Here is a 26,369-nt window from a genome sequence, read left to right as displayed (position 1 = left end):
GAGTAAGCATCATTAAAATGGAACATACTGGAATTCTAATTACGTTTTTAAATTGCTCTTGGTGATTTGGCAGGACACATGAATTACCGGAACAGTGTAGGAGAAATCGTAGAGTAGAATACATAGACAGCATACACAAGCCCTATTTACTTCACCAAATAGATCAGCGCTATTTGGGACTCTTATATTACTTTATATGTCAATATATATATATATATATATATATATATATATATATATATATATATATATATATATATATATATATATATATATATATATATATATATATATATATATATATATATATATATATAATTTTTTTTTTTTTTTTTTTTTTTTTTTTTTCCCATTTCATAATGACCACACCTAGCTCTGCAATCTTCTGTTCAATGTACAGTGGTGGCCAAAAGTATTGGCACCCCTGCAATTCTGTCAGATAATACTCAGTTTCTTCCAGAAAATGATTGCAATCACAAATTCTTTGGTATTATTATCTTCATTTAATTTGCTTGCAAGGAAAAAACACAAAAGAGAATGAAGCAAAAATCAAATCATTAATCATTTCACACAAAACTCCAAAAGTGGGCCAGACAAAAGTACTGGCACCCTCAGCCTAATACTTGGTTGCACAACCTTTAGCCAAAATAACTGCGAACAACTGCTTCCGGTAACCATCAATGAGTTTCTTACAATGCTCTGCTGGAATTGTAGACCATTCTTCTTTGGCAAACTGCTCCAGGTCCCTGATATTTGAAGGGTGCCTTCTCCAAACTGCCATTTTGAGATCTCTCCACAGGTGTTCTATGGGATTCAGGACTGGACTCATTGCTGGCCACCTTAGAAGTCTCCAGTGCTTTCTCTCAAACCAATTTATAGTGCTTTTGGAAGTGTGTTTTGGGTCATTGTCCTGCTGGAAGACCCATGACCTCTGAGGGAGACCCAGCTTTCTCACACTGGGCCCTACATTATGCTGCAAAATTTGTTGGTAGTCTTCAGACTTCATAATACCATGCAAACGGTCAAGCAGTCCAGTGCCAGAGGCAGCAAAGCAACCCCAAAACATCAGGGAACCTCCGCCATGTTTGACTGTAGGGACCGTGTTCTTTTCTTTGAATGCCTCTTTTTTTTCCTGTGCACTCTGTTGATGCTTTTTCCCAGAAAGCTCTGCTTTTGTCTCATCTGACCAGAGAACATTCTTCCAAAACGTTTTAGGCTTTCTCAGGTAAGTTTTGGCAAACTCCAGCCTGGCTTTATGTCTCAGGGTAAGAAGTGGGGTCTTCCTGGGTATCCTACCATACCGTCCCTTTTCATTCAGATGCCGACGGATAGTACGGGTTGACACTGTTGTACCCTTGGACTGCAGGGCTGCTTGAACTTGTTTGGATATTAGTCGAGGTTCTTTATCCACCATCTGCACAATCTTGCGTTGAAATCTCTCGTCAATTTTTCTTTTCCGTCCACATCTAGGGAGGTTAGCCACAGTGCCATGGGCTTTAAACTTCTTGATGACACTGTGCACGGAAGACACAGGAACATTCAGGTCTTTGGAGATGGACTTGTAGCCTTGAGATTGCTCATGCTTCCTCACAATTTGGTTTCTCAAGTCCTCAGACAGTTCTTTGGTCTTCTTTCTTTTCTCCATGCTCAATGTGGTACACACAAGGACCCAGGACAGAGGTTGAGTCAACTTTAATCCATGTTAACTGGCTGCAAGTGTGATTTAGTTATTGCCAACACCTGTTAGGTGCCACAGGTAAGTTACAGGTGCTGTTAATTACACGAATTAGAGAAGCATCACATGATTTTTCAAACAGTGCCAATACTTTTGTCCACCCCCTTTTTTAGGTTTGGTGTGGAATTATATCCAATTTGGCTTTAGGACAATTCTTTTTGTGTTTTGTCATTGAAGACAAATTAAATGAAGATAATAATACCAAAGAATTTGTGATTGCAAACATTTTCAGGAAGAAACTGAGTATTATCTGACAGAATTGCAGGGGTGCCAATACTTTTGGCCACCACTGTACATCTGGGACCACCACCAGTCAGATGTGTGCATATGCCACTAATGTGCCTTTTAATATTGCTTTACTATACAGAGAGTGTTCTGCACTTGTTTTCACTAATTCCATTGCGGGAATTTTCTCAACTTCTTAAATAACTTGCAAATTGCTTGCAAAAACTATTTTACTTTATATTTAAAAGTCTTCTGTGTTCTCCAGAGCTTAAACATTTTGAATTTTATAGTGTACTGCTCGTTGCCTAGGTTACGGCCACCTGTCCAGTACATTTGAGGTGGCTGGTCTAAGCAATGTGAGCGATTGAAAGCTTTTTGCTTTTGGGCTTGGAGGCGCAGCTCTAAAACCGGACCCTATGCTACTCCGATAGTTCAGTATCTTCTATCAGCATGGAAGAATGCACAATTCACACCCGCGGTGCAACCATGCCATTGTTCTGACCTGTCAATCTTCAGGATCATACCACCCCCTGGCCAGCAGGAAGCCACAAGGTTGAGGAGCAATTTGATCTCAAAGTTAGGACCATAATGTAACCTACTTAAAGAACACTATGAACAGTATCTCTCCAGCCTGAAATAATTGGAAGCAGTAGATTGTACGCACCTGTCTGCAGCCTGAAACAATAGCCTGCATTTGGCTGGACAGGACTTGTAGCTGAGCATTTGTGTATTTTAGGCTTTTTTTGTTCCCTACAGATGAGGCTGGTGCATGACCTGTTATGACAGTGGCTCGTTTATGAATGAGTTCTGTGTGCAGCATGATTTATCAGGCAGCTCGGTAATTTGCTCTCTCCGCTGTCTGGATTATAAAATGTTGTTGTAGCATTTAAAACGTGTTATATCATTGGCTGGGCATTAGAAAGGCTGAGACCTGGAAATGTGATCAAAGGCTGCAAATACAACCTGTTACTACCCATAGCTGGTAGCAGCACAGTCTGCATGTGTTACTCTGATATGTTGTGACAAGGGGTTGGCTGTAAAATAAACTGCTTTATTCTGCAATATGGGAGAGGGGTTGTGCTGGTGTCTGACTAGCATTGTGTATGAAGGCATTAGAGATCCAAAGTACATGGCCTTCTTTTTACGTAAACTTTACATTTTGTCCTGTGACTTCCAATAATTATATTCACTCATAGTCCTGGAAAAAACCTTTAGCAAAAATTCCTTCTGTTTTTCCATCAGTCCCATAGGTGACCATTGCTTATGGCAGCCCTTCGCTTTCCTAATGTTTTACTATTATTTTGAATTACTATGTTAAATGCAGATTTATAAATTACTTCACATTGGGGCCCTTTAGAAACAAGGGCGACAACCCTCATGCAATGTGTTGTATGAGCTACAATATTGTATTGAAAGTTTTCATAAAGGACTTTTCTTTACAACGTGCTTTCATATTTTAAAGGGAACTGCTTTTTAAGTTAAAGCTGCCTTTTCAGGGCAAGAGGATACGTTGTCTTTTTGTAGTGTAAATAGTTTCTAGTTTTATGGACTCTTCATGGTTCTCATTTTTCAAGTCTCATCTATTTGGCTGCCTTCTGTGTTTCTTTTTTTAAGTATCCGCGGAACTCAAATGGTTAATAAGAGGCAGAACTGGAGAAGATCTGAGAGAAAGTTTTATTCTATTTTTAATGTGCATAAATGAGAAATGTTACTAAATAACCAAGTGTGTATTCTCTTATGTGCTGGGGAAAAACACTTGTGTCCTTGGTTCTTATTGTTCAGGTATTTTTTTTTTTAAAGAAATGTTCATACAGCGCTTTTTTTTTATAGTTTGTACAGAAAGACAGATCTAAACCAGAGACTCAGACAAAATGTGAAATACGGCGCTAAAAGATGTCACTTATTATCCAGTGCATGTGTCCTTGCTTTCAAATGAAAGAGATGAAGGAAAAACACAACGACAATGTTGCTTACCACAGTGAATTGGGGGACAGACCTGTAAATTCCCTCAAACAAACATATTGTTCTCAAGGTTACAAAAATGTTGTGCGTAACCACAGTGTGCATTAAAGATGTTTTTTTTCTGAACAAAAGTTGCTTAATTTTAGGCGTAGCTGGAAAAATCCCTGCAACCTTGTTTTCAGTTGCACCACCAAAGCTATTATTGCTGATCATAGATGACTTTTGCAGAAAATCTGTGGAATTTAAATTCTACTGGAGAATATTTTTAAGTATTTTTGGTTTTTCTCTTATAATCAGGAAGCTGATTCAATTTATTTATTTTTGCAAACAATTACTTTCAGTATTGATCTGGAGTTACCTCCTGTATTATGCTCCAGAGCTGCACTCACTATTCTGCTGGTGCAGTCACTGTGTACCTACACTACATTATTGATTCTGTACTGATCCGGAGTTACATCCTGTATTATGCTCCAGAGCTGCACTCACTATTCTGCTGGTGCAGTCACTGTGTACCTACATTACATTACTGATCCTGAGTTACATCCTGTATTATACTCCAGAGCTTCACTCACTATTCTGCTGGTGCAGTCACTGTGTACCTACATTACATTACTGATCCTGAGTTACATCCTGTATTATACTCCAGAGCTTCACTCACTATTCTGCTGGTGCAGTCACTGTGTACATACATTACTGATCCTGTACTGATCCGGAGTTACATCCTGTATTATACTCCAGAGCTGCACTCACTATTCTGCTGGTGCAGTCACTGTGTACATACATCTCATTACGTGTTGTGATCACTTCTAAATCTTAACAAAAGTAGGCTACACTCACACTGCCATCACAGTTTTGGTTTGGAGGTTTCATTCATTCAGAGTTAACAGGAAGAATACTGCATCATTCAGCACAATTCTTCCTGCCAAAACACACCATTTTGAAAATCTTATTACCATTATAGGTTAATGGGACCCCCACGGCACTATTAGAGTGTATTATGGCAGATCCAGTACTGTCAGGGCTATTGTTGGGGAGAGGTGAGTAAACTGTGGCACACACTCTTTTTTTTTTTTCTTCTTTTTGCCCCCTATTACTCACACTATTTATGCAAAACATGTCCCCAGCTGTCAGTATTTTATATGACCCCATTTAACGAACTCCAAAATGAATATAGACCCCACAACAAACCTGTTATATATATATATATATATATATATATATATATATATATATATATATATATATATATATATATATATATATATATATATATATATATATATATATATATATATGTGTGTATGTATATATATATATATATATATATATATATATATAATATTTTTTTTTTTTTTTTTTTTTTTTTTTTTTTTTAAAGATGTATGCCCCAGACCAGATCTTCCTTTAAGCAAATTCCACCCACTACCACCACTCCCAGCAAACAGACCCTCCCTCACCAGTTGATTTGTAACCCTAGACCAGGAATCAGCAACTTTATGCATGACAGTGCTTGTGAAACTACATCTCCCAGCATTCTCTGACATCTGTGTACACTTTTTGGGCTTTGGTAGCTGTCCGAGCAGCTGGAGTGTCGGACGTTGTTGAGCCCTGCCATTGACTCGTGAAGCCATTCGGGGTTTCTTTTTCCATGTATAATTAAAATTTAGCCAAGTCTTATTGATGATTTTGTGTGATTTGTAATGACAATTTGTAACCTTACCAGAGGTTCTCTCTCAGCTGTCTGAGTCCTGAGTGACAAATCTGCATATTTGTGCTGCGAATTATCTCTACTGCAAACCTCACAATTCATTGGTCACAAGAGGCAAATAATATATTACAAAAAAGTAGGGTTAAAAGTGAGTAAGAAAGCACTCCTGCTCATCACTCCAAGTCTGGGAACGTCTAAAATGAATAGCATTATGGGTATTCTGGCGCATTTCGAGGATTTCTATCTATACCTAAAAATGGAAAGGAAGCAGAAAAGAGCATTGCTGAAATGTTCTCTTCTTACCTATAGGCTATGCGAGCCTGTGTGGACTTGCAGCTGTGTTTTGACATTGTTGTAATTGTGCCTCCGTGGTCATACAACCAGAAAACACCGGAAGAAATCCAGCAGAAAATGTTTGTCAGGAATGGGAAATAAAAACTAAACACAATTTACAACTAGATTCTTCCTCCATTCTGTCTATTGCAGGCATAGCTGTCAGGCATTCTCTTGCTAAAGGAGGGAAACAATTTACCCCTCTGTCTGATTCTTTATCGGCAAACACATATTGTCCATTGCCATCCTGATGCAAATGCATTTTCTCTACATAGAAGTACAATGTAGGGCGCCCATTTGTGGTCAGTGGCAGATCATATTGTGGCCAGGATGAATGGCAATCTGAGCTCCAAAGTGCCAATCATTCATTTGCCACTTTTCCCTTTTCAGCTGCAAATAGAAGAGAGTCTGGTCTGTGGTTGAAATATTTTTTTTTTTTTTTTTTTTTTTTGGGTCTCGTCTTTGGTGTCACACCGACAAATAGTGTTGATTATAGACCTGGTGTGGCTTGGTGACGGTGGAAAATACGGGGCCCAAGTTTGAGGAACTGTCGAGGGCCAATGATCTACTACTTATTAAACTACTGTTTGAAAGGGGTCTTAGAAAGCGGCTATAAATATGTTGCACTTGGTGTGATTAGAACGCCCTGCCCATTTTATTGACCCAAGTGTCAAATGAAAGAGCTTCACAAATATTGCGCTAGGAATGGAGCCATGTAATTTCATTAGTAGATCTCCCCAGTATAGATCAGGGCATTTGACTATAGGACCCTTTTTAAAGGAATACTTTTAACACCGCACAATTTGTTATAGAAATTTCTTTGCCACGTTAGTCTGAGCCCTGTTGAAATCTGTGCACACAGATAAGGACTGATTTTTACTTCCAAGAATTTTTGACTGTAAATTTACCCTTAATATTGTGGGGTCTTCTGGTGAGTGATGCAGGTACCTCCTATTGCAAGATGCACACATTGTGCTTGTCTCATATAGGACTACTTTTTTCTTCTAGCTGAATGTCTGTGCAACAGGGACACAGTCAATGCTGATAGACATTGTGTGGATATTCATATGAGCAGATTCACACTTGGTCTCTGCAGGTATCGAATTCCCATTGACCCCAATTTCCAGCAGAGAGTCGCTATACATGGCCATCTTTATATGAATCCTCCCCCTCAAGAGTCTTGTAGCTGCTAAATTGGATTTGTCAGTGAATAAAATGTCAGCTGCTTCAGGACGGGTGCACAATGGCCGCCCCGCTCCCCCCTTTGTAGGCAGAGTTTCAATAACAATTGATGGATTTTAGAAGTTGCAGAGATCATTGTGATTTGGAGGGAAGCATTGAGGAGAGTACAGAGTGCGCTGTGCACAGCTGGTTAGCAGCAGGCGTTCACTACAAGGGGAGGTCACACCTAGTTCATCCTGCTGTTTTACTGCTGATTGACGGCCGTGAAACCCTAATATAATTAAACAAAGCACGTGAAACGTACAAAAGCTCATTTCAATTTCCATCTTTTAAATGAAAGAAGAAAAAAAAGACCACGAAGAGCAGCGGATCATTATTCTTCAATGCATCGCTTTATTCTGGAGTGTAACAGGTGGAAACCCAACAGCTCCTACAATAAGGATGTTCACGGTTCCCTTATAGCAGAGGTGTGTGTATACATATGTACAGTACAGACCAAAAGTTTGGACACCTTCTCATTTAAAGATTTTTTTTTTGTATTTTCATGACTATGAAAATTGTACATTCACACTGAAGGCATCAAAACTATGAATTAACACATGTGGAATTATATACTTAACAAAAAAGTGTGAAGCAACTGAAAATGTCTTATATTCTAGGTTCTTCAAAGTAGCCACCTTTTGCTTTGATGACTGCTTTGCACACTCTTGGCATTCTCTTGATGAGCTTCAAGAGGTAGTCACCGGAAATGGTTTTCACTTCACAGGTGTGCCCTGTCAGGTTTAATAAGTGGGATTTCTTGCCTTATAAATGGGGTTGGGACCCTCAGTTGTGTTGTGCAGACGTCAGGTGGATACACAGCTGATAGTCCTACTGAATAGACTGTTAGCTGCTTTTTTTCTTGCCATAATACAAATTCTAAGTAAAGAAAAACGAGTGGCCATCATTACTTTAAGAAATGAAGGTCAGTCAGTCTGAAAAATTGGGCAAACTTTGAATGTGTCCCCAAGTGCAGTTGCAAAAACCATCAAGCGCTACAAAAAAACTGGCTCACATGAGGACCGCCCCAGGAAAGGAAGACCAAGAGTCCCCTCTGCTTCTGAGGATAAGTTTATCCAAGTCACCAGCCTCAGAAATCGTAGGTTAACAGCAGCTCAGATTAGAGACCAGGTCAATGCCACACAGAGTTCTAGCAGCAGACACATCTCTACAACAACTGTTAAGAGGAGACTTTGTGCAGCAGGCCTTCATGGTAAAATAGCTGCTAAGAAACCACTGCTAAGGACAGGCAACAAGCAGAAGAGACTTGTTTGGGCTAAAGAACACAAGGAATGGACATTAGACCAGTGGAAATCTGTGCTTTGGTCTGATGAGTCCAAATTTGAGATCTTTGGTTCCAACCACCGTGTGTTTGTGCGACGCAGAAAAGGTGAACGGATGGACTCTACATGCCTGGTTCCCACCATGAAGCATGGAGGAGGAGGTGTGATGGTGTGGGGGTGCTTTGCTGGTGACACTGTTGGGGATTTATTCAAATTTGAAGGCATACTGAACCAGCATGGCTACCACAGCATCTTGCAGCGGCATGCTATTCCATCCGGTTTGCGTTTAGTTGGACCATCATTTATTTTTCAACAGGACAGTGACCCCAAGCACACCTCCAGGCTGTGTAAGGGCTATTTGACCAAGAAGGAGAATGATGGGGTGCTACGCCAGATGACCTGGCCTCCACAGTCACGAGAACTGAACCCAATCGAGATGGTTTGGGGTGAGCTGGACTGCAGAGTGAAGGCAAAAGGGCCAACAAGTGCTAAGCATCTCTGGGAACTCCTTCAAGATTGTTGGAAGACCATTTCCGGTGACTACCTCTTGAAGCTCATCAAGAGAATGCCAAGAGTGTGCAAAGCAGTCATCAAAGCAAAAGGTGGCTACTTTGAAGAACCAAGAATATAAGACCTATTTTCAGTTGTTTCACACTTTTTTGTTAAGTATATAATTCCACATGTGTTAATTCATAGTTTTGATGCCTTCAGTGTGAATGTACAATTTTCATAGTCATGAAAATACAGAAAAATCTTTAAATGAGAAGGTGTGTCCAAACTTTTGGTCTGTACTGTATGTTTACCTGTACAAGTCAGCACTAAGGTTGAGCGAGTATGTTCTGTCCTAGTATGCTCGGGCCGAGCTCCGAGTATTTACAGCTGCTCGGTGATGTGTTTCAATCGCTCCCGTGTGCATGATTTGAAACTGTTTGACAGCTTTATTACATGTGAGGAATGTGTAAGAAATAGACATACCTCTCATGTAATAAAACTGTCAAACAGTTGCAAATAATGCACATGGGAGCGATTCAAACACATCACCGAGGAGCTATAAATAATCGGAGCTCGGTCCGAGCATACTCGGCGAAAGGGTTAATAGAACATACTCGCTCAACACTAGTCAGCACCCATTCTCTTTTATGTCCTGCTGGGAAATGTGGCTATCAGTAACCTTTTATCCTCTATGAGCCTAAAATAATAAAGTTGGTGCTGCCCCTCTGAATACTCAACACAAATGGGTGCCATATATTACCACTCTTATTCTGCACTGGCCACTTGCTACTACCCCCCAAAACGTCCTCATTTAGAGTAGGGAATGTCCAAAGTGGCTTTCATTTCTCCATTATTTACTTTTGCCTACCAAGCTGCCACTTTAATGTGATAGAATTGTCTTAGTCTTAAAAATAAGTTTAAGCTGAGTCCCCCTAACTTGCTTATGGGGTCTATTCACAAAATGCTTAAATCCCAGTTTGACGGCATAGTGTGAATAAACTCTTACTTGTTTGAGAACGTCCTTTCTCATATAGAAGTTGTGCAACCACAAATTATATATGCAGAGAGAAATAAACAAAACAGGTATGTGTGTATATGCATGTGACTGTGTAGGTGTGGCAAGTATGTGAGTATTCATGTGGACATGATTTGCAAGATGCTCCATTGCTGTATGTGAAAACATTAAGAAATAGGTGCTGTAGGTTTGTGTGTGCATCTTATATATATATATATATATATATATATATATATATATATATATATATATATATATATATATATATATATATATATATATATATATATATATTGTACATATGCTATTGGTACCAACCTTAGGAAAAAAAATCATGGAGACCGCTCATGATGTAAAACCATTAAGATCAAGGCTGGTTTCACACATCCAACTGTCACTATCGGAGTACGGACCGCAATGCTGGACTGGCCACAGGTCTCTTGGCCCAAACTGGATAGTCTCGTAAGCATACATGAAGCCGTTGAGTTGGGGTTAGGAAGCCTGTAGCCAGCCCAGATATCGTGGACTATGAAAGTTAGATGTGTGAAACTGGTATAATTGATGTAGGATAAGACTCCCTTCTCAGGGATAAACCACTGTAACCTCCTCTACAGTAAGGCTATATTCACATGTTGCTTTATTTTTACTTTTTTTTTTTTAATATGCAAATTTTAAGCTGCGTTTAACAGTACCAGTAAAAGCTTGTGATTTTAGAAATCTCATGCATACACATTGGTTTTTCTTCTTGACAGAATTGGAAAACTGCAGCGTGTTACTACTTTCAGTGTCTTTTCAGAGTTTTTTCACCCATAGAAAGCAAATAATAAGTGCAGGAACACAGCAAAAAACGCAGGAATCTGTTTTGGCTGCGTTTTTCGTGCAGAAAACTCAGGAATTTGCATCATGTTTTTTTGGGGGGAGGGGGGCACTAAACTTTATCAGCAGCATGCACAAGAAACAAATGTACCTGGGAAAAAAAAAAAACACCGCAAAAAAACACACCAAAACCTGCTTTTTGTAAGCAGCTTCTTTACTGCAGAGAGAGCAGGTTTTGCGAGCAAAAAAAAACGTAGCAAAAACACAACGTGTGAACAGAGCCTTATAGATATTGTTAATGGTGATGTTGGTTGGCGACAGAGGTTTTGTCTATCTCCTCCCTCTTCAGGCAAGCACATGAGGTGTTACTGTCTGTGATGAAGAGTGCATTCCCATTTTTGCTTATTGAGTTATTGAGTGCTATCTCTCTCATCACTCCCTTCTCTGGTTTATCTTTTGTTTAATCTCCTCTTGATCAAAAATGTATATGATGAAAAGTTTTTACAAGCCATTGTTTCCACTGATAAAACCTGACTGTCACTATGGACTCATTTTCCTCAGTTCTGGTTGGTGCTGTCTGTGCAGGTCCAGTGCACACTGTAGGAACGCCGTCTGCTGACATCTTTTTCTATAGCCTCTGGTTTTGTGGGTGGGATTTTATTTGTTGCTGTTGCTCTATTTTGGTGGGATTTTTTCCCCACCACCTTAGAGAGCTGCTTCCCTTTCAGATTTGGTGTCCAAAATACAACACAGGAAAGGGCCTTGAGCGGCCAAGTCCTGCTGAGCATTGTTTTTTCCAAGCCCGTGAAAAGAATGAATAATTCAGCAGTAAGCATGTCTACAGCCGCCCATTTGGGAGCTTTGATCTGCGAATCAGGCGGCCGCATGAATGCCCTTATTGTCATGTTATGTGTACACAGTGTGTGAATTATTGAAAATAGTGAGGCCTGAGCCTCATCTGGTAGAGATTACAGTGCAGGCATGCTGGGTGAGGGCTGTAATTGAAAGTCCCCAGATGCTGTTTATTGGCCCTTGTCACATGACCTCCTGCAGTAAAGCCCCCTCTGCACAGAGTGCCCGGACCCATCAGACCTCTCCTCCCATACACCGCAGTGCGAGCTCTCTACCTAAGCACCTGCTTGTAATATTTTCACAATTCTGTTCTTATTGTGCACCCGACTTACTGCCTGGAACTACTTAACTCGTCGGTGACTTGCCAAACTCACTCTGCCCCCTCTTTTTTTTTGTTTTGTTTGGAGCTTCAAAGACTTTTATGACTAAGAGGATTTTGTTGTAATGTGAAGGGGAAGCTTAGATTTCAGAAGCGTGCCCATTGGTCTTTATAATGGGTGAGGCGGGAGATTCAAGATGGAGCTGGGATGTCTGTTTTAGCTGTTGCTGTGAAAATGGAGCACAATGCAGAAACGTGTATTTCCAAATCTGTGAAAACTTCCTGGTGGTTATTTGGGAGGCTCCTTGGTGCTTTTGATTTGTGCTCACAAACTGTTATGTGATGATCCCTAGAATTCTGCCAAATTTGTGATCTCTGGTGACCAACTGCCTCCGTAGTAAGAAGCGTGGAGAAGAGAACTGGGTGCCGCATCTCAGTACAAGGGAGAAGAGAAACATTCCCAGACTTCACTTTCAAAGCTTCCTTACACCCAGACATGCGGAGTAATCTGGCAAAGAAACTTTATTTTTTTCCACTTTGAAAGTCCATGGGTGATGCAAAAACTGTATGACAGTCACACATGTAGCTCATTTAGCGCTCATCTTTTCAGTTTTCATGGCACATATGCAAATGTAAGTGTAACATACCTGGCGGCGTCCTTGCATAGTGGTCCATCTCCCACTGTGCAAGAGCGCGCACTTGATCTCCAATTCAGAATGTCTCTCTGGCTTTCCTCCATGCTGTCTGTTTGCTTCTGTTTCTGCTGCTTAAGGGCGGCGCCCGATCACTTCCTGCTTTTTGTACCTGCTGCAGGCACACCCCTTGTGCGTCCTCAGCCTATTGCTGTCTGTCACCTGGTATTTAAACCAGCTGCTCCAATTAACCCATGCCTGAGCATCTTGCCCTGTCAGTTGGCTTATTGTCTCTGACATGCCAGGTCCTGTGTATGTTACCTGTCTTGCAGTATCTGTTCCCGTGTCTGTACTGTGTCCTACCTGTGTACTCTAACCTGCAGTCTGTACACGCTCTCTAGCCTGTTATCCTGGAGGCTGTATTTCCAGGCCCGTGTGAACACGCTCCTAGCCTGTTCTTTACGCCTTCTAGGGGCCGCATACCTAGACCTGTTCCTGTATCTTGCCTGTTCTTGTCTGCATACTCTCCTAGCCTGTTACCTGTTTTTCTCCATGTCCGTACCTTCCCTTTTCTTGCAGAATATGATCCCGTACCTATCTCCTACTCGTTGTCTCTGTACTCCCGTTTGTGAGTTTAGAGTCCACTCGCTACTTCATTGCAAGTATCCTGTGTGTACCTGGTTCTGCCTTTCCCTTCCAGTCTGTTCCGTGTGAACAGAGCCCTGTCCCCTCCGCTCTACCTTGCTTGCCGCTTCGGCGGTTCTTGCCTGCTCAGCCCTGTCCACCGCGTCTGCGGTTTCGCTTTGCTCAGCCCTGTCCACCGCGTCTGCGGTTTCGCTTTGCTCATCCCTGTCCACCGCGTCTGCGGTTTCGCTTTGCTCAGCCCTGTCCACCGCGTCTGCGGTTTCGCTTTGCTCAGCCCTGTCCACCGCGTCTGCGGTTTCGCTTTGCTCAGCCCTGTCCACCGCGTCTGCGGTTTCGCTTTGCTCAGCCCTGTCCACCGCGTCTGCGGTTTCGCTTTGCTCAGCCCTGTCCACCGCGTCTGCGGTTTCGCTTTGCTCAGCCCTGTCCACCGCGTCTGCGGTTTCGCTTTGCTCAGCCCTGTCCACCGCGTCTGCGGTTTCGCTTTGCTCAGCCCTGTCCACCGCGTCTGCGGCTCCGAATTTGTCTCCCAGTCTGTACTGGACCCTACCCAGCCTGCGCTCTAGTCTGCCTGTTCCTGTATTCCCCGGTGTGGGTCAACAGCCGTGTCCGGAGTCTGACCTGTAGTAGACCCTGGTCCCTGTGCTCGGTTCCTCCCTGGTGCACTGGCGTCGTATGCAGTCGTGCGACCTTGATCGGGCAGATACTTAGTTACGCCCCTCCAGGCACTCTCCGGTTCATGGCACAGTGGAACCACTAAACACGCACACGCCAGTCAGTCCGGGCGTGTGCATTACAGTAAGCTATGCGTATGTAGTGAACAAGACCCTGAGATGTATGAGAGAAGTATGTGTGTGTGTGTGTGTGTGTATATATATATATATATATATATATATATATATATATATATATATATATATATATATATATATATATATATATATATATATATATATATATATATATATATATATATATATATATATATATATATATATATATATATATATATAATATATGTATGTATGTGTGTATATATATGTATATACAGTACAGACCAAAAGTTTGGACACACCTTCTCACTTAAAGATTTTTCTGTATTTTCATGACTATGAAAATTGTATATTCACACTGAAGGCATCAAAACTATGAATTAACACATGTGAGATTATATACTTAACAAAAAAGTGTGAAACAACTGAAAATATGTCTTATATTCTAGGTTCTTCAAAGTAGCCACCTTTTGCTTTGATGACTGCTTTGCACACTCTTGGCATTCTCTTGATGAGCTTCAAGAGGTAGTCACCGGAAATGGTCTTCCAACAATCTTGAAGGAGTTCCCAGAGATGCTTAGCACTTGTTGGCCCTTTTGCCTTCACTCTGCGGTCCAGCTCACCCCAAACCATCTTGATTGGGTTCAGGTCTGGTGACTGTAGAGGCCAGGTCATCTGGTGTAGCACCCCATCACTCTCCTTGTTGGTCAAATAGCCCTTACACAGCCTGGAGGTGTGTTTGGGGTCATTGTCCTGTTGAAAAATAAATGATGGTCCAACTAAACGCAAACCGGATGGAATAGCATGCCGCTGCAAGATGCTGTGGTAGCCATGCTGGTTCAGTATGCCTTCAATTTTGAATAAATCCCCATCAGTGTCGCCAGCAAAGCACCATCACACCTCCTCCTCCATGCTTCACGGTGGGAACCAGGCATGTAGAGTCCATCCGTTCACCTTTTCTGCGTCGCACAAAGACACGGTGGTTGGAACCAAAGATCTCAAATTTGGACTCATCAGACCAAAGCACAGATTTCCACTGGTCTAATGTCCATTTGTTGTGTTCTTTAGCCCAAACAAGTCTCTTCTGCTTGTTGCCTGTCCTTAGGAGTGGTTTCCTAGCAGCTATTTTACCATGAAGGCCTGCTGCACAAAGTCTCCTCTTAACAGTTGTTGTACAGATGTGTCTGCTGCTAGAACTCTGTGTGGCATTGACCTGGTCTCTAATGTGAGCTGCTGTTAACCTGCGATTTCTGAGGCTGGTGACTCTTATAAACTTATCCTCAGAAGCAGAGGTGACTCTTGGTCTTCCTTTCCTGGGACGGTCCTCATGTGAGCCAGTTTCTTTGTAGCGCTTGATAGTTTTTGCAACTGCACTTGGGGAAACTTTCAAAGTTTGCCCAATTTTTCGGACTGACTGACGTTTAGTTCTTAAAGTAATGATGGCCACTTGTTTTTCTTTACTTGGCTGCTTTTTTCTTGCCATAATACAAATTCTAACAGTCTATTTAGTAGGACTATAAGCTGTGTATCCACCAGACTTCTGCACAACACAACTGATCGTCCCAACCCCATTTATAAGGCAAGAAATCCCACTTATTAAACCTGACAGGGCACATCTGTGAAGTGAAAACCATTTACGGTGACTACATCTTGAAGCTCATCAAGAGAATGCCAAGAGTGTGCAAAGCAGTCATCAAAGCAAAAGGTGGCTACTTTGAAGAACCTAGAATATAAGACATATATTCAGTTGTTTCACACTTTTTTGTTAAGTATATAATTCCACATGTGTTAATTCATAGTTTTGATGCCTTCAGTGTGAATGTACAATTTTCATAGTCATGAAAATACAGAAAAATCTTTAAATGAGAAGGTATGTCCAAACTTTGGGTCTGTACTGTATATATTTATATTTATATATTTTTTTAACGTTCTGTCTACAAATTTTCCTACTATATTTTCTTATTTTAGGCCAGGACTTTGCGCTCAGATAGTATAAGTGACTAGGCAGCGGTGCTCCCTCTTCTAGCAGGCACTGTCTGCACTTATTGCAGTGTTTGCGCTGGTGGTGTGTTATGTAATAGTGTATCGCTCAGAAGTATCAGATCAATGTTGTTTGCACTATGTACCCTGGGAGTTTTAGGTCATTGTACAATCCCCTGATATGTTTCTGGATAGTAACGCTTGTTATGTCTGTGAACTTCTCTTATATTTACTCTCTAAGGTGACTAGAAATTCTCAGCGTTCCAGGTAGACTCGCTGATGTTTACACACAATGTCACAGGCGACCAGGACTGAGCAGGACAACAAACCTTGACCTCCTGCATACCATGTAATAGCTGAAATCCATCAATTGTACATCCCCTTCTAAATAACCTGAAAGTAGCAGGCAATGTGCAGTATTGTACGGTTATAAGACCTGGATCTCACGTGCTGTACACTGGACACCTTTTATATGAGGTTATTTTTATCTATTGACTTAAATATTCATTCTTAATTGAGTTTACCCTTGGAGGACTTGTCACCAGGTGAAAAGTGCCCAGGTTTAATTTATTTATTTATTCCCTTCAGTATGCCTTTTTTTTATCTTAATTAATCTACCATATGACTCCAGAGATAAAGGCCTTTAAGTGTAGGGCTAATTTTATGGTGGTTACCACGGTGGTTGTCTCACAGGCTGCTTTGCATAATTTCACATAAAAAAATCCAATATCTGTGGAACCGCATGGCAGCTGTAAAAAAAAGAAAGAAAAAAAACAAAACTGAATACTCAGGAAACAGTGGGAATAAAATATATGAGTCAAAACTCAACACTTTTGACTTGGTGACAGGTCCTCCATAAAGGTCTCCATACCAATTATTGAATGCATAGATATCGGTAGGCTCGGCCGACAGTCTGTATATGGGGGCCTCCCATCCCCTTCCCCGACAAATGAGCATTCGGCATGTCCGATTTCCACTGACTATCTTTTTGTTATCAGCGAGCTAAGCCGCCACTATGGAAGTCTGGCAACAACGCTCTCGTAATAATCAGAGGAGATCGGCAGAGCAAGCGCTACTGTGTACGGAGGAGGTGGGAGAGATGGCTGCCGGCCGAAATGTCTTTTGGCCAACAGCCATCTATTGTCTATAGGTCCATTGCAGTGGAAGTGCCATAGTAGTATTGTCATGAATGTAGCATTTTCTTTCTTGATGTAGATGGTGGAAAATTGCTATATAAAACGATTTACACCTTGAGCGTCTGAGTATTTAGGAGTGCTTCCTAAGTCTAAATCCTCATGAAGTCCATTTACTTTCCACATCCAATGCAAGCGAGTCTTCTGCTTTTTTTTTTTTTCAATTCTTAAACTGGGTTTCTGAAAACAAAAGAAACAATGCAAGAATAATATACATAATTCTTGCAGATTCATAACAGAGAAGCCGTTGTTTAGCTGAAGGACCCATTTAATCGCGCCAACCGCGGCCGTTGAGTGACCGCCGACATTTAATCTCTTGATTAGATAAGCCGACAAGGCTTCTGTGTACACAGGATGACTATTTTTTTGTGCACATAGAATCTCTGCTTTATTAGCAGCACATCCCATTTGCACAGGACAATATGCTGTCGATAACTATTCTTTTAATGCTGGAATTAATCCAATAATGTGATGAACGAGCTTTCTGCTCATTCGTTGAGTATTGCTGGCATGTTTAGGCAAGCCGATAATCGGTGAATGAGCACTGTAAGGCTATGTTCACACTAGCCGTTTTTTTAGCATTTTTTTTTTTCTGCAGCAAAACTGGCTCTCTTGGCAGAAAAGAAGCAGTGTCAAAGGTTTTGGTGTGTTTTAATGTTTTGTTTTTTTTTTGGTGCGTTTTTCATCATACCAAAGTTCAGCTTTTCTTCCACCACAGAAGTATGAACACAGGTCACCAATGCAAGACATATGTTCATGAAAAATACATATTACAAATGTAAGTGGGGGAGGTGATTTGGTCTGGAATAGTTTACCTAAGACATTGGCAGAACATTGAGTTTGTAGGACAGGATTAACTTTCACACTTTGGTCTGCCATTAAGATACTCAGGTATTGTTCAATTTCACACCTTGGTTGGTCAGGGGTATTGTTCAATCTAAAGCCCCCGTCTCACATAGTGATATCGCTGCTGAGTCACGGTTTTGGTGACTCACCAGCGATGTCGCTGTGTGTGACACTTTGCAACGATCAGGCCCCTGCTGTGAGGTTGCTGATCGCTGCAAAGTGTCCTGGACCATTTTTTGGTCGTTGGCCTCCCGCTGGCTAGCACACATCGCTGTGTGTGACCAGCGGGACCAACGATCTGGCTGGTAACTATGGTAAATATCGGGTTACTAGGGGCACGCGCGCACTTAGTAACCCGCTGTTTACCATGGATACCACTCTGCTACGGTAAGCGGAGGCTCCCGCGCACCGTAGCAGAGTGGTATCCATGGTAAACAGCGGGTTACTAGAGGCACACGCGCACTTAGTAACGCGATGTTTACCATAGTTACCAGCCTGCTCCTGCTTGCAGCAGGCTGGTAACGGGAGCAGGACATCGTGGAACGATCCTTTCCACGATATCACTGCTCCCCTGATCGCTGGTGAGCCTGCCTGTTTGACAGCTCACCAGCGATGTATTAGCGATGCAGCAACGATCCCTGACAGGTCGTATCGTTGTCGGGATCGCTGCTGCATCGCTTAGTGTGACGGGGCCCTAACACATTCGTCAGCTAGTATTTACCTCCTTCACATCACTATTTTAATTAAACTGTACTAATCCTAACTGCCATCTCCGGTGACGAAGACATTTTAAACTTTGGAAAATGACAAGAATAAATGAGTCTCACATACTGCCGTTTGCTTTTTTTTCAATAAAGATGCAGCACAACGTTCACACTAGTCGTTTTCTCAGTGTTTTTGCACTACCCATTGCTTTCAATGAGTGAAAAAAGCTGAAAACGACGCTAAAAGTGACATGCTCTATTGTGTAAAAAAAAAAAAAAAATGCAGAGCACAAAATACCGATGACAAAAAAACCAAGCTGTGTGCGTGAGATTTCTGAAATCTCATACACTTTGCTGGTACTGTAAAACGCAGCCGAAAATTTGCATTAAAAAACGCCTAGTGTGAACATAGTCTAACAAACACTCGTTTCTGATTATCTGCTCTTCTAAATTAGCCTTGGTTCATCCGTAGCAGATCTCTAACTTGGATTTTTGCCTCTTGTCCACTTTTAAATAAACGTCAGATTCTCGATAGACAAATCCTCAGCGTATGTACCGTAAAGAAACCGCAGCTAGGTACAAGTACTGTGAATGAGCTGTGCACAACCGCACTGTGAATATATCATTAATAGATCAGCAAATGGCATCTAAATAAATTGTGTACTGTCTGGAATGAGTTCAATGGGACAATTTAGTAGAAAATTGCGGGTACTAGAGAGAACATAAAATACATTTGGCCTCATGGAAAAAGAAGCAGAATACGGCTCTCTGGTACTGGTCTGTAACACGTGCCTCTTGCTGTTGCAAAAGTAAAATAGTTAGCATGCCTGGTATCTGCAGGCATCTTGCTGGCTGGGAGTTGTTCTGTCGCAGCTGGAGAGTTACCGGCTGGAGACCACTGCTTCTATAGGATGTGCTCCTTGACAAAGCCCCATCAGTTGGAGGAGAGAACTGCGTGATATCATAATGCGTATACATACAGGACTTGTAGGATATCTGTAATATGCAGAGCACAATGGGTATTGTTCTTGCTATTTCATGCCATGTAAGGTGCTTACTGTACATGTAACAAAGTCTTTTCTATTCATTATTTTAGGTAGGAATGAATTGATAGCAAGATACATCAAGTTACGGACAGGGAAAACGCGGACCAGGAAGCAGGTAATCTATTTGTTCCTTTTTGGTATCCTAATGGATGCTTGGAAATTGTGTAATTTGTCTTAGAAATGACAATGTTTAAGGACAAATGTGCACAAAAGTCTCCTTAAATCAATTATTACACATTTTGCCAAATTCTAAAATAATTCTGCTTTTGAAGGACCACGTTCAGGGGTCTCTAAGGGTATGAGCACACAGTACATGCTTTTTTGCAACATTTTTTACTTGTGTTTTTCACACATTCATATGAATGGATGAAAATCTCTGCAACAATGCAAAAAAATTAACTTGCTATGTATATATGTTAAAAACATTTTACGCACCAAATATGTAAAATAAGTAGCCAAAATGACATGTGAATATGCCCTTACAGTGCAATTGCATTAGGTGTGGTTGATATCTGACAGGAGCGTTATACACATGTACCCTTATAAAAGTTACCGCATTTTTTGGACTATAGGATTCAATTTTTAGCAAGAAAAAAAAATCTTCCTTACCAAAAGTTTAGCCGTCTTGTCCGGACCCAGCTTATGATCGAGGAGAATTTCAACACCGCATCCTTCCTGATCACCGAGAACTGCTCTCTCCTTGCTGACAATGATCTGTCCAATCGGTGCTGGGCAGGAGAGGCTACCAGAGCCTACACCTCTGCAAGTCCTGGCTGCTAGCTGAAGGACCTGTCAGGTCATGTGATTAGTCACATGCTTGGAACTAACATGGAAATGTTTTGTGCATGTATAGCTGCGCTGTATGTGTGCACATGGCAGAGGTGTGCTGCATAGTGGACTTAATTTGCTCTGTAAAGCTTTGTGTATAATACACATGCAGCAGAGAAACCTGAACAATAGTTCTATTGCCTTTCTATTCTGCTGAAGTGTATTACATTTAGTGATATTGATCCCTCCACTTCTTTACACCTGCAGGGAAGCTTTAATTAGTAGGAAACATGTTTTTCCTATTTTCTGCTGTCTAAACCTGAGGTGCGTCCTATAGTCTGAAAAATACAGTAAATGTTATTTTTGATCAAATTGACAAAAGTGAATGCTTTTTGGTTGCATGCTATTAGATTATTTTGAGGAACCAGATTCTAAGGGAATCTGTCACCAGGTTTTTACGACCTCATATGAGACCCCGATTCCAACAATGTATCACTTAATTTACTGCGTGCAGAAGTTGTGACACAGAGTTTAGATGTAGCGTAGCTCAGAAAGCTGCCCCCCGCACACATCACGCTCTGTATGTACATTGTGTATAGACAGTGAGCTGCTTATCAGTGCTGGGGGCATGGTAGGACAACTGCCCATATGAGCATGAGTCCTGGCAGTGATAATGTCCTGGTGATAAAACCTTCAGTGTAAGTAAACAGCACACAACTAAAAAAGTGGCACATCATTGAAATTTGTGTTTCAGTCTCTGTCTCCTGTTGTCTTCAGATTACATAGCAAAAACCTGTTTCCAGATTCCCTTTAAGTGGTGCTTAGCATTGTTAAGCCTGCAGTGTACTATGTATTGCTTGAGAAATGCTGGTGTAAGGATGATTGACTCAATATTGTCACCAGAAGTAAAATTAAAAAAAATCTTTAAAGTTAGATACATTTTATTATAGTGGATCAGAGCAGTCTATACTACTGAATAGGATTCACATTGACATAGCAAAAGTTGAGTCACTTAGTACATAAATTACTTATCTTGAGTTACATCCTGTATTATACTCCAGAGCTGTACTCACTATTCTGCTGGTGCAGTCACTGTGTACATTACATTACATTACTGATCCTGAGTTACATCCTGTATTATACTCCAGAGCTGCACTCACTATTCTGCTGGTGCAGTCACTGTGTACATACATTATATTACTGATTCTGTACTGATCCTGAGTTACCTCCTGTATTATACCCCAGAGCTGCACTCACTATTCTGCTTGTGCAGTCACTGTGTACATACATTACTGATCCTGTACTGATCCTTAGTTACATCCTGTACTCTACTCCAGAGCTGCACTCACTATTCTGCTGGTGGAGTCCTTGTTTACATACATTACTTATCTTCTACTGATCCTTAGTCTTATTCCAGAGCTGCACTAAAGCCTGTGGCGGTTTTTTTTTTCTTACAGATAAGTCTACAGTGCTGTGTAAACACTGAACATATAGGTATTGCAGAAAGATTTTTAATACTAAAGCCTGGTGAATTTTGCAGAGTGCAGCTCTGAAGTACAATACTGTATGAATCTACAGATTTGTCCTTTAATGAACCAGAAAATCCCTTAAGAGTTTTTATATAATCTAAGATGGTGGAAGCATTAGATATCAAAATTATAGTATTCTGTGACCCCCTCTCCTGGAAAATTATGCCATATCAAATATGATAAATTGTGATTTTACTACTTTTTCTTATTGGCATTTTATCAATGTTGGGGCTACATACCGTTTAGCACTTAAAGCATACTGCCTTATAATTGGTTGATCAGTGGGTGTATTTGAAGGCATTGTTTTACGATTAAAAAAAAAAGGTTCCACTTGTAATAAAATAAAAACATTACTTGTTAAATCCCACTCCTCTTCAGTGAACTCCGCTTGTCCGAGAGCAATGTTGTCCCATCCTTTGGCATATGACTACTGCAGCCAATCACTGGCCTCTTCGGTGACACTTTCATATACTGTCAGTGATTGGTTACAGCGGTCGCTTGATCGATAGAGGTTACTCCATTGATGCAAAGCTGGCAGGGATCACTGGAGTGGTGGTGCTAGAGCAGAGGGTGATTGGGCAGGTAAATGGTAGTCCTTTTTCTACTGCTTATTAACTAATCCAGTTGTGTAACTTTTTGAAAATTCCAGAAAGTGCCCTTAAATTTTACTGAGAATATATGTATATGTCTCTAGTAAGCGGTGCTATTTAATAATTGACAGGCATCATGTAAGGAATAGGCTGTCTCACTGAATAGGACCATCTACTGGGCTTTTAAACATTGAAAAATCAGGGATGAAAATTGATATAATAGTCATTTTTAATTCCCAAAGTAATTTGCTGAGCTCCTTCTGCTCGATTGCATGTTTGCTACAGCAAAGACATGTAACATGTAGGTTTCCTACATGGGTAGGTTATCCTAATGTATTTTAGGGAAGCTGCAATAACAAGTGACTTATCACAACCGCCCTGTTTTGTGTGATCGATTTGGTTTGAAAACAGTATCTGTCAGTATTTATCTTGATTGTCGGATTATCTGCCATGTCAACTGTACAATAAGATCATTAATGGGCACTGGTAAAGAGCTATGATTTTAATTCTCGTCCTATTTTTAATTTAAAAAAATGTTCTGACCCAATGTTGGCAGCACATGGAGTCCTTGCAATCAAGGGGGGCGGGGGATAATAATAAAAATCTCTGACTCAAGCTCTTGAGATCCCCATTAGCTATGTTAATTAACATTTAGCTTTACCTGTCAGCAGCTTAGGCCCCCTGAGTAGTCTGCTGTTTACTGGGGCATGTCGTCCAGGAACAATAGCCCCCTTACATCGGCATGCATAGAATGTGACAGGAGCCACAAGAAAAGCCTCTGAGTCAGCACAGACCACAGCTTCTTAACTCCGGCCCGCTTTTCGAATCAATTAGTATCGGCGCGAAAGCACTGATTGTGCTTCATTAGAATGCATTCATTTCGCTGATGAATAAAAAGTGGTGCAAGTTCAGATCCTGCTGAGAAAGTGTCAGCACACGTCTCAGCGGAGAGTAACGCTTATCATAAGGCTGTGTGCCCACGTAGCATTTTTCAAGCGTATATGCTGCGGAATTTCCGCAGCGTAAACGCTTGAAAAACGCATGTATATCCGCACCCCATGTTCCCCAATGGGATTCCGCAAGTTCTATGCACATGCTGCGGATTTTTCCGCAGCGTTTATGCCGCGTTCAAAAATCCGCAGAATGTCATTTAATTTTGCGTTTCCGCAAGCGGAATTGCCTTTGTCCAATGCATAAAAAACGCAAGGCAATTCCGCATGTGGAAAACGCGTGATAAACGCGCGAAAAATGCGCGATAAACGCGTGCGGAATTCCGCATGCGTTTTTCCGGGAGAGGACTTGCATTTATGCAGCAGAAATTTTCTGCTTCATAAATGCAACGTGGGCACATAGCCTAATAGTTCATGAAAAAAATGTTGTGGAATTACTGTAAACGCAGTGACCGGTGTTTTTCTAAAGTTCATCTTTTTTAGGTTTACTGCATAATTCATTTGTATTGTGTTTTTAGTTTTTTAGCTTGTAGGATATTTAGAACAATATTATAGCTGCTGAAAAGTTTCAGCAGTAGCGACTCAATAACTCCACAAGCTCCTATTCCTGATTATTATTAATGTTGATACTTTATAGCTAGAACTGTGTGTATGTGCATATGTATATATTATTTTTTTTAACAATATTAATTTTGATGACAACTTTTACATTTTAAGACACTTGTGTGTGTACTTGGGTATATCGACAATTTCATCTGTAAATTGTGCAAATCCGGTCCAGAGGAAAAGAAAATATGAAACCAAAGTTGTTGTTTTTTTCTCTGCTTTTCTTCCACCCTAGTTACATTTGCATATCTAAAAATAATAAGATTATATTAAAATAGAATTTTAGTATTTTTCTTTTTCACTTAGTGAAATAGGCTGTTTTTTTTTTTTTTTGTAAGTTGAGCCATAACTTTTACACATTTTTTTTTCTTTACGATTTTTGAGGATTTTTTTTTTTTTTTTTTTTTACTTTTATAGTGGCACAAGCTTAATGTCACATGAGCTTGCACTGTTCCTAAAAAAAAAAACACGCCAAACTCCAAAAGAAGAAGAAGAAAAAAAATTAAACTTATTTTTTTTTATTTTATTTTTTTTTAAATCTGACCCCCGTAGGTGTCTAGTCACATACAGGTCTTAGCAAGAAAGAAAGTTCGAGAAATCCAAGCCGCCATTAAGGTACGTCTGGCTTGCCCAGTTGTAGGGGCTTTTCATCTCCATGGTTACAGGCTTTTTCCTTTGTTTTCCTCCCTCCCCCTACCCTGCAGGTGTCTAGTCACATTCAGGTTCTTGCCAGAAGGAAATCTCGTGATTTTCATTCCAAGCTGAAGGTATGCGCTTCTCTGCTTTTGGGCTTGTGGTTGCTACGCATCTCACTTCCTGTTTCTCATGGTGACCGGTGAATGCTTTGTGCTGCGATCCCTGTAACCTAGTTTTCTTGCTGCATGTGAGAGCTGTTTACATTTCTTAATACCCGCTCTGCTATTTCTCTGCAAGCAGTCACTGTGAATATCTTCTGCAGGTATATTTAGTTGCACGTCTGCCCAGAGAAATCAGTTAGTGATGAATTAACCTACAGAGCTGCACTCCTTCATGTGTCTGGTGCTGCAGCAGGAAAGGTTCGGACAGTCAGTTGTACCTTCCTTGGCACATAAAGTACTTTAACAACTGACGGACATCCACAATCACGTTTGTAGCATACAACTCTAAAAAGGTTTTCCAATTTTATGTAAATTTCAGTCATTGTATGATAAAAAGTTCTGCAACTTTTCTAATAAACTTTTTGCTACTGCATCATTTAGATTAGATCCGTTTCCTCTCCGTGAGAAGGAACCAGTTTTGTGGAATTCTAAAAGCTGAATTGTGAAACCCATGGCCTTTATATTTCTTAAGCTATGTTCACACATTCCGTTTTTGCTGCGTTTTTTTTCCTGCAGGCATAACCTGCTCTCTTGGCAGTAAAGAAGCAGCTTCAAAAAAGCATGTTTTGCTGAGGTTTTGCTGCATTTTTATTGTGTCTTGTGCTTGCTGATAAAGTTTAGTGGCCCCAAAAAAAGATGATGCAAGTTCCTTAAGGTTGTGGCACCAAAAATGTATCAAAACCTGATACCTGCTTTTTTTTGCTGCGTTTTTCCACTTGCCCAATGCTTTCTATGGGTGAAAAAACGCTGAAAGCAGTCACATGCTGCAATTTTCAAAAACGCAGCAGTTTTCCAAATCGGTCAGAAAAAAAAATGCTTGTGCATGAGATTTCTGAAATCTCCTAGCTTTTGCTGTTACTGTAAAATGCAGCTTAAAAATTAGCATAAAAAAAAACGGAAGAATAAAACGCAACGTGTGAACTTAGCCTTACTGCCATGAGGTTTCTTGTATGGAGAGTTTGCTACCATGTATTAAGTTGTGCTGCAGAATTTAGTTACTCTTAAATTAAATGCAATTGTAGCAAAGCCTTAGCTTCTCGGTAAGGAAGTGAAACATGTATAGTAGAAAGTTGCAGAACTTTTCATCACCGTTTTATTAACTTAAAATAAAGAAAACCTGTTCAATAGACTTCACCCTTCAGATTCCTCTAGGACGTCAGTATTAATTACTTACAGTATTAATTATTACTTGAGCTGATTGCTTAATACTAAATATAAAGGATATTAGACCCTGCTAGTAATCATTTCTAGTAAAGTTTACCATTTAGTAAGCCAATCTGATGAATGACATA

At 40.7% G+C, this 26,369-nt stretch overlaps 1 protein-coding gene across 12 annotated transcripts in view; it reads left to right on the top strand.

The window, feature by feature from the left end:
• Positions 1-26,369, top strand: part of TEAD1 (TEA domain transcription factor 1) — a 172,896-nt gene that overhangs the window by 101,375 nt on the left and 45,152 nt on the right. For 4 of the 12 annotated variants that reach the window (XM_073658264.1, XM_073658260.1, XM_073658261.1 and 1 more), the window contains exons 4-6: positions 19,828-19,892; positions 24,773-24,835; positions 24,925-24,987. In XM_073658264.1, coding sequence (XP_073514365.1) covers positions 19,828-19,892; positions 24,773-24,835; positions 24,925-24,987 — 191 coding nt within the window. The remainder of the gene's footprint in view (positions 1-19,827; positions 19,893-24,772; positions 24,836-24,924; positions 24,988-26,369) is intronic. The other 8 variants (XM_073658266.1, XM_073658267.1, XM_073658263.1 and 5 more) reach the window with 3 other exon arrangements.

The sequence above is a fragment of the Phyllobates terribilis genome, unplaced genomic scaffold (genome assembly GCF_046119375.1).
Source record: "Phyllobates terribilis strain yellow unplaced genomic scaffold, ASM4611937v1 Scaffold_13__5_contigs__length_258822181, whole genome shotgun sequence".
NCBI lineage: Eukaryota > Metazoa > Chordata > Amphibia > Anura > Dendrobatidae > Phyllobates > Phyllobates terribilis.
Note: the sequence above shows the minus strand (reverse complement) of the source record. Positions and strands in the feature narration are given on the sequence as shown.